Genomic DNA, 14951 nt, shown 5'->3' with positions numbered 1-14951 from the left:
GAGAAAGAGAGAGAGAGAGGGGAAAGGAAAAAACTCATGAAGGAAGTTCAAGAAAAAAGAAAAGGGGAGAAGGTATGATCCTATTTCCTTGTATAAATGTATGTAATTCTCAAAAAATTTAAAAATTTGTTTTAAGAAAGAGCGGACATGACATTAAAAATCAACATAATTGCTATAATTATATTTAAAATATAGTTGGTGAAATTTTTGAAATAAAAGACAACTGTGAGCTTTATATATGTGTAAAAGGAATGCCAGACCAAGACTGCGTTCTTGAGAGAGTTCGGATCTGTTTTCACACTGTCTTTAGACAGTTCTTAGCCTGTTTGGCAGGTAGATCTATGCGGGGAATGTACTAAGTAACCTGTGCCATCGCTAAGTGCAGTCATAGGTAAGTGTGCAAGCTTCCCAGAGAAATCCGTCAGCCTCCTCCATATGAAACTGAATCTATTCAAGGCAGCCATCTCCTTTGAATAGATTTGAAGTTGGCACATAAAACAGTGTTTACATATTTAATATACTGTGGGTGTCTACTGGAGGGAATGTAGCAATCAGTGACTGTAGAGGTTATAGCTATAGGGAGCCAAGAAACTAATAGGTATTTAAAAATACTGTTGAATCCACACATATTTTTCAGAGGTCTTCTAGACATCGCAACACGTTTATCGAAGAACTTCTGAGAGGGCCAAGATATTTCTAGTGCTAAACATGAGCGCATGAAGAAGTACATTTGCAGTATGTTGGAGGTAGGGCAGAGACAGAAAATAAGCTCTTTTGGTGGTTCTGTTTTATGGTGAGCTGAACTCATGTGGAATGGGAAAGTTGGAAGAAATCAGTCTTTGCAAAGAATCATCTACCAAGACCTAAAGGCCAATAAAAAGACCAATAAAAAGTAAATTTTTATTGTAAAAATTACATATATTTATTTACTTTCTGTGGGTGGGCATGCCAACCGCTTGCTCCATGGTGTGTGTTTGAAGGTCAGGAGTTTAGGCTCTCCTTTTACCAGGCGGGTCCCGGAACTCAGGTCATCAGGCTTGGTGTTAAGCATCTTGTTCCTCAGAGCCATCTTGATGGCCCTGGGAATATAATCCTTAACCTATGTAAAGTATGCCTTTCACCTCCACAATGTTTGTGCTTTTGTGGTGGAAAGAATCAAGCACAGCTAGAGAAAGGCCGCCCCACACACCTCGAACACTTCCTGAAGAGGCAGACAGGGCAGGTAAATGGTGCATCCTCTCAGCCCAGCAGGAAGTGGAGTGAGCTGCAGCTTAGCTCGGCGGACAGGCCGAAAGAGTGGGCAAACGGTTATGGATAGATACAGACAGATGTTGGGAGACAGGAGGAAGACGTGGACTTGGGGGAACCTGGGGCAAGGGACTCCTCAGCGGAATTGTGGTAACTCCATGAGAACAACCCCAAGAAGTTAGCAGAGCATGGCGAAGGACAGAGCACCCCAATGTGTGTGTGTTGGGGGGACACCTGGAGCATCATCAGATGCCACCGCCAGCTGTGGCACACCTCTGTGAAGACTAATCACTGATCTTTTCAGATAGAATCACCAGGACCGTCCTTTAGAACGGTGCCATTCTTTCAGGCTGTCACTTACGCACATTCCTGGGCGGTTCCCAGACAGCCTGAGGCTAACATAAAGTGCAACTTTCCAAGCGTTCTTGGTTGGGGCGTGGGTGGAGAACAAAGAAAAGACTGGGAAATTCTTCATAGGAAGTACCACGGGCACCGCTTCTCGTCCCACATTGCTTTCACTTATTTCGTAAACTGCCCTAAAGGCAAGGAGACATGTCTTTGGATGTTTGAAAGAGGTCCAGGTGCAGTTCTCAGTAGCCACAAGCACGGGGCCTTCACCGTCTGTCTTTACTCTGTTCAGACCTAGTTCTTGAGTGGCGCCGACTTCATCGTCCCATATTCTTGCTCAGCTTCACTGGGGGGCTCCGTGTTCAGAGTGAGTATGTTTGTAAAATATTCAGAGCAGCAGCACAGCAAATACTGGGCGTTATAGGTGAGAAAGCACATGGCCAGAAGCATCTTGTCAAGTTGTGCCTCTGAGAAAGCTGGGAATTGCCATCATCTTAACATTTAAAGGTCTCGGCCTTTAGAGGGACCTGACAGCAGCATACCTGGAAAATTAAAGGCTCTGAAGTAAATGCATTTTCTTTTTAAAGTATGTAATTGGAGTGAATGTCCCCCTCTGAATATTCAGGTGTGGATATTTTAGTCATGCTATGAATCATTATGATGGAAAATGCACAAGAGATTAGAACATAAGTTATACCTATGATTAATATGGTTGCTTTCTTCTCAATATGCAAATGTCCTTAAAAAGAAGTAACACTCTAAATTTTTATTAATGCTTCCAAATTACTTCAGGCATTTTGTAACTTCAGGCAATACATAACTTCATGAAGAGCATAAGAGAGACTTTGCTGTCTGATTATTTAAACCATATTTTTTATTTTATCAATACAATGATTGAGGTTGAATTTTACTCATACTTACATAATTACCATCTTCCCACTATTTATTCATATTTTCCACCCATTTTCCTATGGAATCACTAGTACTTTTTGTCTTGACTTATCACAGTTATATGAACAGAAAAAAAAAGGAAAAAAATTACTTTCTTTTTAGAAGTGAGAGGGACAGCTTCTTGTTCATTTTAGGGGGCTTTTGTGAAGGGTTTTTGTTTGTTTCGTTTTGTTTCTTCTTGTTCACAGGAAAAGCACATTTTAAAGGTGGACTCTCACAGTTCCCACTATGTATGGCATTTAAACAGGGTGTTACTTTTGAACAAGTGCTTGGTGAACCTTGATTTAGAAGCATTCCTGCTTCAACACACTGTTCCGAATTGCCCTCTGTCAAAGACACACATCTCAGGAGGCGAAGGGGTTAGGGCTGGAATTTGCCTTGGCAGAGTAGATGACCACAAGGCACAGAGACTCAAGCAGGCCTAGGAGGAGGCATGTGAGGATTGCAGAAACAAAACAAAACAAAACAAAACAAAACAAAACAAAACAAAATGAAACAGCTACTTAAGTAGTTTGTAGAAAGTGGGACTAGAGAAAAACGAGGCGGTTTTGAAATGATAGTTTTCCTGAAAGCCCATTTACTTAATTTTAGGCATTTTAAAGATGTCACGCATGTTTTCAAGTTTCTTGAGATCATGAGGAAGCTTGAAACATAGACTTTAACATACAGTTGGGGAACCTGTTCTGAGCCACCCTTTACACTAATGATGGGAATTTCCTTACCACACAGCACAGATGTGACCTGCGAGGTCAAGGCCAGTACCTGGCTGAGTTATGCTTAGAGCTGAATTTCTAGCTCTTTGGCTGTTGGTCTCCTGTCCTTATCCTTAGTTGTAACTTGAATGTTTGCAGAATACTTCATTTCTGTCTGCAGGTTTCTTCTTCAGGAAGGACAGATAGAAAGAGGTCGTGTGTCATATGTGTGTCATGTGTGTGTCTGAGGTGTCACATATTCAGCCACAGGGCTCACTGGCCTCCTGTGTTTGTCCCCTTATTCTGTGAAGACAGCCAGCAGATGTGTACTGCGTGTTTTGTGGACAGCCCCAGCTGTTGTTAAGGCACATTCTTCCGTGGCTGTAGATTGCAGTGTTTTGGGTTCAGCCCACAGGCAGGACCCCTGGGGCCTGCCATCTACACCATGACCTGCATTCCTTGGAGAGAGTGAGGTTGGCCATTTCTGGCTCTCAGAGCTGCTGCATAACTCGCTGTTATCTCAGCCGTTTCCTGGGGAGGCTTTTTCCTGGCTTGTGCCTGTGTCCTCACTCATTAGGAGGACCTCTGAGGTCAGACTGGGATTCCGTTGTATTGTAGAGGGCCAGTATCCAGTTTGGCTCCCTTTACCATACCCTTTCCGGGTCCCAGGTCTTTGCAACACTGTTTTACTACATAGTGTGGCATGGCTTGGGCAGTGTGCTCCTTCACAAAAGCAGCCTGACACTAGCATGTGTGACTGCCCGATGTGCAGTGACCTCACTGTGACCTCTATGCAGACTCCCCATTCTGCTGTCTCCATATTCCTTCCTGGAACTTCCTTTCCTCACCTCCTCCTTCCCAGAATCCTTTCCCTTATCTCTGTAGTATAGAAAGCTGATGCCAAAAGCTGAGTCCGGTGGTTTTTCTAACTTTCTCTCCTGGCTTTGCAGCTGTGCAATTGTTAAACACCTGTCTGTCATCTGCAGGGCACCTCTGTGGTTATGGTCCAGGTTAGTTTGTGTCACCTTGAATAGAATGGTTTGTACAATAAGGCCCTTTCCCCTGATTCTGTTCCCACACTCCTTGCTGATTATTTCTCCTGGTATGCCCTGATTCGGTTTCATATTTTGTTTGTGTTGTTTTGTGAAATTATTTCTACTTTTCCTGAATCTCTCTAACTCTGCTTTGGATTGAACAGCTTTGCTAAGTCAATGAGGACTCTGGGCAGGGGAGAGGCATGTGTAACCTCTGGTCACCTCTCCTTCTCATGCCTCCTTTCCCCTGAAGTTTTGAGGCCAGAGGAGAAAGTGATAAAGGATTGACATCTTTGCATTTCCTAATCTTAGTCACCTTGTTGAGGAATTGGTGTTAGATCCACAAAAGGCCTCACTCCTTCTCAAGCTACATTTGCATTTCCCTAGGCTCATGGCTCCTATCCAACTGAAGAAGGACCTATGGGCTCTGTAGGCTTAGATTTTTCACCAAACCTACTTTATTTAGGGTTCTTAAAAACCCCTTTATCACCCTTCCAACAAACCTTAGAAAGATTAATAGGGAAAAGGGCTGCAGACCTCTTTTTTATCTACTTCCTGCTAATTAGGGTCGATGGGCTTTTAAGGGATCACCAAAGTCAGTCCTTGGGATATCAGCAGTCCAGCCCAAAGGCCAACACCAAGCAGCCACACAAATCAGCAGAAGTGAAAGCCACAAGACTTTCAGTGGCATTGCCCTGAGAAGTTCTATAGAACATTTTTCTCTTCGAAGTCAAGTGTTGAAGCATGAAGATCAGCATCAATGTCAATCCAAAAAGCCAAAGCCTCACTGTGCATGGGCCTCTATGTATCTCCTCTCCTCAGAGTCCACCCACGGATGTTCTCAGCTGGCCAGTCATAACCCTTGCACGAGAGAGCTCACAGCAAAACATCATATGCCCTCTCACAAGCCAACCCCCAGCAAAACATCACATGACAAAACTGAGTCTTCAAAGAAACCACAAACTTCCACTTCATGGCTCCATCTTGATCTCGACACATGGATTATCTCCTACTCTATTATTATTATTATTTTTATTCTAAAAGCTCTAAGTGCCAGGGACACCTATCTCTAAGCAGAGCTGAACAGCTGAGTTGAAAACTGTCACAAGGCCATTCCTGTGCTTCCTCTTTTGACTTCCTTGGGTCAATTGTGCTTTCTTTGTTGAGTTTGTTATTCTTCCAAATACAATGTTGGTAGGAGCTTCACATGCGAGTGTGTGGTGTTTATTTAGGCAGACTATGAATACCAGTTGGAGCATTATTCCCATGAAAACTAAGGTTTTGATTTGAAAGTATACCCGTTTTACTGTGTTTACCCTTCTGTTGGCTACTAAGAAGGCCTTTTTTTTTCCTGTTTTAAATGAATGTGGGCAAGGAGGACCATGCCTAACCTAACATCATGTTAAGAGGGTACCTACTGTAGGTGATTTGTTATTTCTTTGTGCCACGCTGTCACCTAGAAGAATGCTTGTGTTGCTCACCAACATTCTGCTTCAAATTTTGCACACGTTGGCACTTCCTATCTCCATCCCAGTTATTCTAACTAAGGATTGGGGTTCCTGTTGGGAAAGGACATCCCCTGGCAAACTCCAGAATCTATACTATTGGCTACAAAATAGGTGTATAGCACATTGACACTCTGTACTTCCTGTTTTGTTCTTTAGAGTCGTGTGTAGTTGGAGCTAATCAGTCAGCTCAGGTTTTCTATCTTTTATTTTTAATAAAAGTGAGATGTTGCTAAGTTCCTCAGGCCAGGTAATGCTCTTGTTTTACAAAGCAAGTGTCCTGCCTGGTTGGTTGCCTGCTTGATAAGAGCTGGAGCCATCTGAGAGGAGGAGACCTCCACTGAGAAAATACCTCTATACGATCAGCCTATAGGCAAACCTGGAGCCCATTTTCTTGATAATGATTGACATAGGAGGATCCAACTCACCGTGGGTGGTGCCACTCCGGGCCCAGTGGCCCTGGGTTCTGTAAGAAGGCAGGCTGGGCAAGCCATGAGGAGCAAACCAGTTAGCAGCACTCCTCCATGGCCTCAGCTCATGTCCCAAGGTCCTTCCCCAGCTTCCCTCAGGGATGGACTTAAACTATAACCTGGAATAAACATCCCAGTTGCTGTTGGTCACGGTGCGGTCATCACAGCAAACAGAAACCCTAACTAAGGCACGAGTCTTGTCTATGAGAAGGCCAGAGAGAAACTTACTTGGTCCACAGTAAATATGAGCGGCTGCTGGTTGCCCTCAAGTTGAATTGGCTTCTGCTGGTTACCAGCACGGCTTGCCAACTTAAAGGAAAAGCAATCAAATCGACAGACGGGTTAGTGATATCTCAACTGTGACTTGCTTCAAGGAAAGTTCGAAGCCAGATCTCATCAGCACATGAGAAGGAATATGTTTGTTTTGTGCCTTACAAAAAGCACATTATTTGGGAAATACCAGGGGGCCAAGCCCTGCTTTCCATCTCCTTTGATATAAAATCACACATTAGTGAAGAAGGCTGAAGAGAGGCAGTCCAGACTGTGGCCTGGGAAGCCAGCTGTAGGTCCATGCATACAAGATCTCCAGGCTGCTTTTCTGCCCTTTACTGGGACAGGGGCTGCTGTGCCAACACATTAGCATTTAGGGTTCTTGGAAATACCTTAGAGGTTAGATAAACTTGGAACACATCACTTCCTAAGACATGAGATGGGAACCTGCGGTGTGCTTGAAGACTAAGGAATGCCAGTCTTAACAGTAAATGCTTCAACACTGCCACGTGTAAAGGGGGATTTCAACTTAAAGCGAGTAAGTCTGAAGAGTGGAGAGCTGTGCACTTGGTTCCTTTCTCTGTCTTTTGATGCCTTCTGGCTGTTGTCTTGTTCATTTTGTGCTTATCAGTGGGGTCAGTGCTCGGACTCTCCATCAAGTGTGTCCAGAGTGGGTTGGAATGCAACTTCTAATCCCCGTGGTTTTATGCAATCTTAAACTGAAAGCTTCACTGGGCACTGGCTCTCAGGCATTGCAAGGGATGAGGGTGGCCCAGTTCAGAACAGAAGCACATAGCCTGCACGTGTCTTCAGTGTTAAGGTGAGAGGGGACGGGACATGAATGCCCCTAGCCACCTCAGCCCTGTGACCTGATGTGGCAGTGTTTGTTTTTTCTCTGTTTCTATTAAGCTTGCCTATGCAAAGGACCCCTTTCCAGCAAGAGATAAGGGGACTCAGTAACGGGTAGGTTTGGAGACATCGCACAAGCATAGCTGTTGTTGTATAATAATTCACTTTCTGACCACTAGATGGTGCTCATTCACTTCCAAATTTGCTGTTGAGGCTGTTATTTATTTATTTTTTCCTTTTTCTTTTTCTTTTTTCCCATCTTCTTTTGTTTGTTCTATTGTTGGAAAGAGGGTAGACAACCAAATGATTCTTAAACTGAGAGTCCGTGAGCCTCTACAGGTGCAGGTATATGAGAACATTGTTGTGGCTGTCCAGCCTGTGAAAGAATGCACGCGAGCGTGAGCACACACACACACACACACACACACACACACACACACACACAGAGAGAGAGAGAGAGAGAGAGAGAGAGAGAGAAAATTGATTTATATTCTACAGAACCATTTTGACACTTATATTGGACCAGTAAATAATGATTACAAGAAGCATTCTCATGGACTTGTCTGGTTCTCATTGTAGATTTGAGAATCCTCTAGATGAAATGCCTGTACTGTGAATGGGCGTGGCTCAGATGTGCTGTGAGGAGCCTCAGGTTCTCCAGGCCTCATGGCCTGATGGCCACTGGGTTCTCAGTGTAGCAGCTGAAACAGGAAGCAAAACTGGGGACACTCGAGACGGGAATCCAGATCGTGGATAGCATTCCTCAGAGGGTGACTCGTGCAGGCATCCTAAGGGAAGTGTGGGGAAAGTTAGCTAGCAGAAACAGAGAAAAGATCAAGCTGTGTCTAGGCAGGAGTCACTGGGAAATGAGCAGTGAGAATAGCTGGCGATAAAATGGGGGTTCTCTCCTAGCTTGTGGTGGGCAGGCATCCTGGGGACATTGCTTTTAGGTTCCCTGAGCTTAGGATAGTGAAAGACATTTTAGAAAAGTTTCTGCATTTTAGAAAGTGTTCTGAGAAAGTTTGGAGCGGTGTGAAAGTCTTTGCAAATGTCAGAGGTGGGATTAAAAGACAGACTAAGGAACCACTTGGGCAGGAGCAGCAGACGGACAGCGCAGGGAGGGGCAGGACGCCAGTGAAGAGGCTGAATCAGTGACGTTCAGCTGTGAGCATCTCCCTCCCGGAGCCAAGGTACCCCATTCTGTGCATTCCGAAGCTGCAGGGTGTTGTCAAAATGTGATCTCATCTCCTGGTCAGAGGAGTGGGTCGTCTTGCAAATATGGGTTTCTCCTTCCCTTCCTTTCCTGGACTCTCCCCCTCTATTGACCTGTTGCACCTCAAAATGTGTAATGTGCTCAGAATGGTATTGACTCCGATGGGTGTGTTTGGCTGGCTATGGTGGGATCCCAAAATGGAAAGATGTGTGTAGTTCAGGAAAAATCCCCACCCAGCGGTACCGGGACCTTAAGCTGGGTAATTCCTGCTTTGGAAGAACCAAAGACCCTGCAATTGTGGACTGTACCTAGATACTTTCCGATCTCATTGATAATGATCATGACCTATTGATGATCACAACCAAATTTCCTGTTTCTTTTTATCACTAATGAAAATGGGCATAGAACTCTCCACTTACCGCAAAATGGTCTTGATCTGCCCCAGGCTGGCCAGTAAGGTGTCAGAACCCCCAGACTGCTAAATTCTGGGAAGCCGGTGAGAGAGGACTGACCAATAGGCTTGTGAGGAGCCCTCCCTCTGCTGGAAGATTGCAGCTGTGTCTCACCCTCACTCCAGTCCCTCCTCGTGACCCTCACAGGCCTCCCCACTCACTGCATCTGGCCCTCAGTCCTTTCATCTTGCACTCCATTTTCTCTCAAGCAGTAATCTGTTACCATGTATAAAATAGCTTATATAATGTAGCTTTGCCTCCAGGTGCCTTACTCAAGCTCTGTATATGTTGGGGGGTTGTCTTTGCCAACACCTTCCCCACCACCACTACCCCCCTCCTCAGTGCACTACCTGGGTCAGTGGAAGTAATTAGAAATACCTCTCGGATGACTGAGCACTTCCCTATATAAAATTCAGTTGAACAGACAAAGCATGGTGTGTAGCAGTCGCTCTAAATGAACTCTGTAGAGATATGAAATATTCCTGCAGAGATATGAAATGGCCTTTGTTGTTCTACTAACGTTGACCCATGAGAATGTTTTCTATAATAAATTATCGAAGTCTGAATTGTGGACAGAGTTGGAAGACATTGAGTTATAGGACCAGTTCTGAGCCCTATAAAAAACCACTTTTCTAGGGCAAGTTACTAATGCTGCTTTCTATGTCAGTTTTCCATGTTAAAAAAAAAATTTCACAAAGCTAAAACTTGTATTAAATAAATTATTCTATTATCTTTAGAATGGGGCCAGGAATATAGCTGGCACTTAATTCACAAAGCAAATTCATAAATACCTTCTTTTATTTCATAATGGTATGATTTGCTTATTTTGTAAAATTTGAAGTTAAATCACTCATCCAGTTTTCAGAAGAGGAAAAAGAAACATTGATAGATGCACAATTCAGGCACTTTCCTATGCTTTTGATTACAGTGATCACACAGTGCAGTAACTGCTGGGTTTATCGCGGAGTATTTTCTATTGTGGCATCCATCTCAAAGCAGGGAGTTTAGGGAGGAGTCAAAGTCTCACTAACGCCTTTCTTCCTGTTCATTCCAGATCCCCACATCAAAGTTTCCGGGAAGAAAGATGATGTGAAAGAAGCCAAAGAAATGATCATGTCTGTCTTAGACACAAAAGTAAGTGGGTGGGGAGGGCTCTCAACTGAAAGGACACTCCACGCTGGTGACCAAGAACCACGTGGAGGAGGGAAAAAAACAGGAGAAGAAATAAGGAAGGTTTGAAAAGGTGCATGTGATTCTGCTAGGGGGCAGGGAGATAGAGAAAATGCTTCATTGGAATGGTATCATTTCAAGTAATTAATATGTGTGTGCATGTATACATATATATGTCAATATGTGTATATATACATAAATATGTTTGCGCACGTGTGTCATCTTCAAAAAGATACGCTGGTCCTAGCTAGTACAGGGGTAGGTAACAAAGACAGTAGAAATGAGCACATTCGCTTTTCTGAGATCATAGGAGCTCTGTAGCAACATATGTGCGTGTGTGTGTGTGTGTGTGTGTACGTGTTCATGCTTGGCCTGGAATTGGACACATATAAAGAACACGTTAACAAAAGCTAAACACATGTAAGTCTTCACTCCGTTGTGATGCTGTCTTCTTAAGCACACCTGAAGGCCTTGCTATATGCAAGGCACTTTATGTTGTACAAATAATAATTTATTTTTTTCCTCAAAAGTAACTCACCACAGAGATGTTAAAGAATTTTGTCAGCATCTCAAAGCTGATTAAATAGGGAGGTGATTCCAATTCAGGCTATGGTTCTGGCTTTTCTCCCCCTTACTACTAAGTATGATATCAAAATATTTCTGATCTTGCCTTCCTGTCTTACGTTTTTCTGGATTTTTTTGTTCATTAATATTATTATTAGATTTAAGAATTATTTACCTTGTAGTTATTAAGTATCTTGGGGGTTTTTTATCCCCTAAAAGGGGAATACTTTCTAATATTTCAAAGGTTAAAGTGAAAGAAGTTAAGCTTAAAGATAGAAATACTTCTGAGCCAAGTCAAAACTTTATGATTTTAGAAGGTTTTAAAAATCACTGATATTTTAACATCTTGAGTCAAGAATGCCATTAACAGTCTTGAACATTCAAAATGTTTTACGTTGGCCCTTGTAGCATTACACTCAATCCCTCGGAATTAAATATTTGGATGTTCGTTTGACCGACATCTTTTTATTCCCTGTGTCTTGGGGTTTTACCCTTTCTTTTACTGTACCCAAACCTGTGTTACTCCGGCCTTCGGCTGCCAGGGTCCATGCCTTGTTGGTCCTTCTCCACTTCTCCTCCCGTCCATCCTCTGGAAGACAGATGGTTGTGTAAGGGTGGGCGGGTAGGAGCACAGCAGCCCCTGTGTGTAGGAACCCACACAGCATGCTTGTGTGATCTCAGAGGGGGGCTTCATTGCTAGTCATGATCCCTCATCGTCATAGTTCCACCGCCCAACATAGCATCTCTAGTCACGTGATCACACTTTCATCTGTCTTTAGCTACTTGAACTGTTTCATGAATAATGCCTTCAAGAGAAAAGAGAAAGTCTCCCTGAATAATTTATTTGCCCTTGCAACTGACTGTATTTAAGAGGGAATTTTCTCAATATGTATTATGGTTTAAAAAAAAAATTGTCACCACCTTCTGACAAACTCGTTATAAAGTAAGATTTCTTCCTAATGAAGAAGCCGATAGAAATTTGTAAGATTGAGACTGTGCTGCTGAGAAATCTGTAGTTTCCCAGGGAGTCCGCTATCTGTTGGTGCTGGCGTGCCATAAGGGCATGGCGCTTGGCGCTGTTTAATGCATCAGGACGCCCCCCTGCTTCTGCACAGAGCAACCGAGTCACCCTGAAGATGGACGTCTCCCACACGGAGCACTCGCACGTCATCGGCAAGGGCGGCAACAATATTAAGAAGGTGATGGAAGAGACAGGCTGCCACATCCACTTTCCAGATTCCAACAGGAACAACCAGGCGGAGAAGAGCAACCAGGTGATGCCCCTCTCCACACCCTTGAGTCTCAGTGTGCAAATCCCTTCTGAGGAGAGATGGGGGCAAATCGCAATCGGAGTGATCTGTAGAGGGCAGGCATTGTAGGCAGTGTACCCCAAACCCACAGGAGGCTGAGGTAGTCTCAAGATGAAGACCACGGTGAAGAATGAGAGTCTGTCAGCCTGGTCCAGCGTGTGTCTCCATAACTGTGGGAGGGGTCCTTGAGGTCACCTTCTAACAGGCGGTGCACAGAGCCCCCCTTCCTCACACTGGCGGGATTACAGCTGTGTTTGCTCTCGTGCACAGCCCCGGGGCTGCTTCTCTTTGGAAGTCGTGGGTCCACGAACAAGCAACCCCAGTCCTTGAAGACAGCATACCACCGTCTGCTGTGTTCTTTAGATGACACAGCTAGTGCCGTGATGTGACTCTGTCAGTCCCGAGGACGAATGGGGATTGTTTCGTGTTGGGGTATATGTGCGGCCTAGGTAGAAAGCCTTGACTGAGGGCACAGCCATCATCCAGCATACCTGATGGTCGCTGTGACACTACCTAAAGAGCAAGTGTCCTGGAACTCAGTTCTCCCACCCAGCCTAAGACAAACACTTTAGTTGGTGGTTCATGGTGAGGCCCAGGGCTCTGTGGAGAAAGCTGGCTCTGGATTACCTACCAGCAGGTATGGTGGAGGAAGGCGGATGGCTAAGGGCCTAAATACAACCTTATCATTGCTGTTAATACGTTCCTGATACACTGAGAAAAAAAAAAAAAAAGACTTTAAACCAAAGGGGGAAATGCTGTGGACGAAAGTAATGATAAAGGGATCAGAATGGCCTCCTGGGAGCTACTGGCTGTGGCTAAGTCCAAGGGGTGACATAGATCAATGGCCAGGCATCACTAGAGGAGGGTTTCATTAAAATCAAAGTCCGGTTTGGTGGGTTTGGCTGAGGTTTGTTGGTCATGAGTCCCCATGCCCACAGGCTGAGCAGCAGGGAAGGCCGACGTGGGCTTGAGTGGTAGAGCAAGCCTCGCTCTCTTGTTTTGCAGGTGTCGATAGCAGGACAGCCAGCAGGAGTAGAATCGGCCAGATCGAGGATTCGGGTAACTGCGCCCAGCTGTGGGATTGTCCGCGCATGCGCACCACATTTACCTACCGAGGCCCTGCAGTAGCCTCATTCGCTGTTCGGTAACCAAGTCCCGATTTCAGTAAGCATAGAGACCATGGGACAGGGTGCCTTCCTGAGCACCTGAGCCTCTCTTACCTGGTCTGTGTTCGTCAGTAGACTACAGCATTCTAGGTTTACTTGTTAATGCGTCTCTATAGGAAACTTTCTGAAAAGGTTCTAGGCTTTGGCCTGACTCAGTGATCAGTTCAAGGCAGAGGGTGCCGCAGGCAAAAGCCTCCTTCCGTTAGGAAACAATGGCACACTGCACTGAAGCTCCGGCCCTCCCGTGAAGGCAATTCATGTCTCAAAGCCCGTCTTCAGGAGAGAGCACATGGTCTACGTGGCCCCTGCAGACACCATGCTTTACGGCTAACTTTGGCCTCTCCTAGGAGCTGCTTCCTTTGGTGCTGATGTTCGAGTTACCGATCGCTGGGATTCTCCAGCCGGTCCCGGATCCTAACGCCCCCTCCATCCAGCGCATCTCACAGACATACAGCGTTTCTGTGTCGTTTAAGCAGAGGTCTCGGATGTATGGTGCTACTGTCATAGTACGAGGGTCTCAGAATAACACTAATGCTGTGAAGGTGGGTGAAGTCAAATGACGTCGATTTTTTTTTTTTTTTTTTTGAGACAGGATTTCCTACCTCAGGCTTCCAGCTACTGGGCTCCTAGATTAGACATGTGCCACCACATGCCACCACCAGTACAAGTTTTATGTTTACGGATAGCAGAGTCCTTGGCATCCGGAAATGTCTTCTTGTGGGCTTATAGAGCAGGCTTCTGATAGTCCCATCGTGTTGGAGGTCCGACAGAAACTTCGTCCGTATAGGGACAGTTGTATTTGATGGGATTGGTGTCCCCTGCCCCCCGCCCCCACCCCCAACTCTGCTCTCCTCCGCTAGGAAGGGACGGCCATGCTCTTGGAGCACCTTGCAGGAAGCTTGGCCTCCGCCATCCCCGTGAGCACGCAACTGGACATTGCAGCCCAGCACCACCTCTTCATGATGGGCCGGAACGGGAGCAACGTCAAACACATCATGCAGAGGACAGGGGCGCAGATCCACTTTCCCGACCCTAGCAACCCACAGAAGAAATCCACCGTCTACCTCCAGGGCACCATCGAGTCTGTCTGCCTGGCAAGGCAATATCTCATGGTAAGGCTCCTGGAGTTAGGTTGGTGGGGCTTTTCTGTCGTGTCTTCGAATGTTGTGTGTTTTCACACCGACTCTGCAATCCTGCTATTAGGAAAAGCAGTTTTGAAGTCTGGCCAAACAGGGGAAAACGTCCTGGTAAAAGGAAATAAACTGGAGAGTAAGGGTCATTGTGCCTCCACAGGCTAAATCTCGTTGCTGTAGGGAAGCAATTTTCTTATATTTTTCTTAACTTAGACTAAACACAGACGAGACTGTAAATGACTGTACTTTGTGGTGTGGATGGAAGGCGACTGTGTTTGACGTGGGGCGCTGGTGGGTAGTTCGAAAACTAAAAATACCATCTAAAGGTCACCTTCAAAGGCTGAGGGCATGGCTCAGCTGACAAAGGGCCTTCCACAAAAGGGTGAAGGTCTGAGTTTGGACTCCCAGCACTCATATGAGAAGGCAAGTGTGGAGCCATGTGTCTGTAATCCCAGAGCTGATCAGTGTGGATGGCTGATCAGCTAGTGAGTTCCAGGTTCATGAAGGGAAACTCTTTCTAACTGAATGAATGAATGAATGAATGAATGAATGAATGAATGAATGTGGAGAGGAAAC

The 14951-nt window shown here is 45.2% G+C and overlaps 1 protein-coding gene across 3 annotated transcripts in view; it reads left to right on the top strand.

Annotated features, from left to right (window-relative positions):
- Bicc1 (BicC family RNA binding protein 1) overlaps positions 1-14951 on the top strand; it is a 194190-nt gene that overhangs the window by 149102 nt on the left and 30137 nt on the right. For all 3 annotated transcript variants that reach the window (XM_055599006.1, XM_055599005.1, XM_055599007.1), the window contains exons 4-8: positions 10087-10166; positions 11882-12040; positions 13082-13135; positions 13590-13784; positions 14103-14354. In XM_055599006.1, coding sequence (XP_055454981.1) covers positions 10087-10166; positions 11882-12040; positions 13082-13135; positions 13590-13784; positions 14103-14354 — 740 coding nt within the window. The remainder of the gene's footprint in view (positions 1-10086; positions 10167-11881; positions 12041-13081; positions 13136-13589; positions 13785-14102; positions 14355-14951) is intronic.

Source organism: Psammomys obesus, unplaced genomic scaffold, assembly GCF_907164565.1.
Source record: "Psammomys obesus unplaced genomic scaffold, mPsaObe1.curated_primary_1811, whole genome shotgun sequence".
NCBI lineage: Eukaryota > Metazoa > Chordata > Mammalia > Rodentia > Muridae > Psammomys > Psammomys obesus.
The sequence above is the reverse complement of the archived record's forward strand: the minus strand, read 5'-3'. Positions and strand labels throughout refer to the sequence as shown.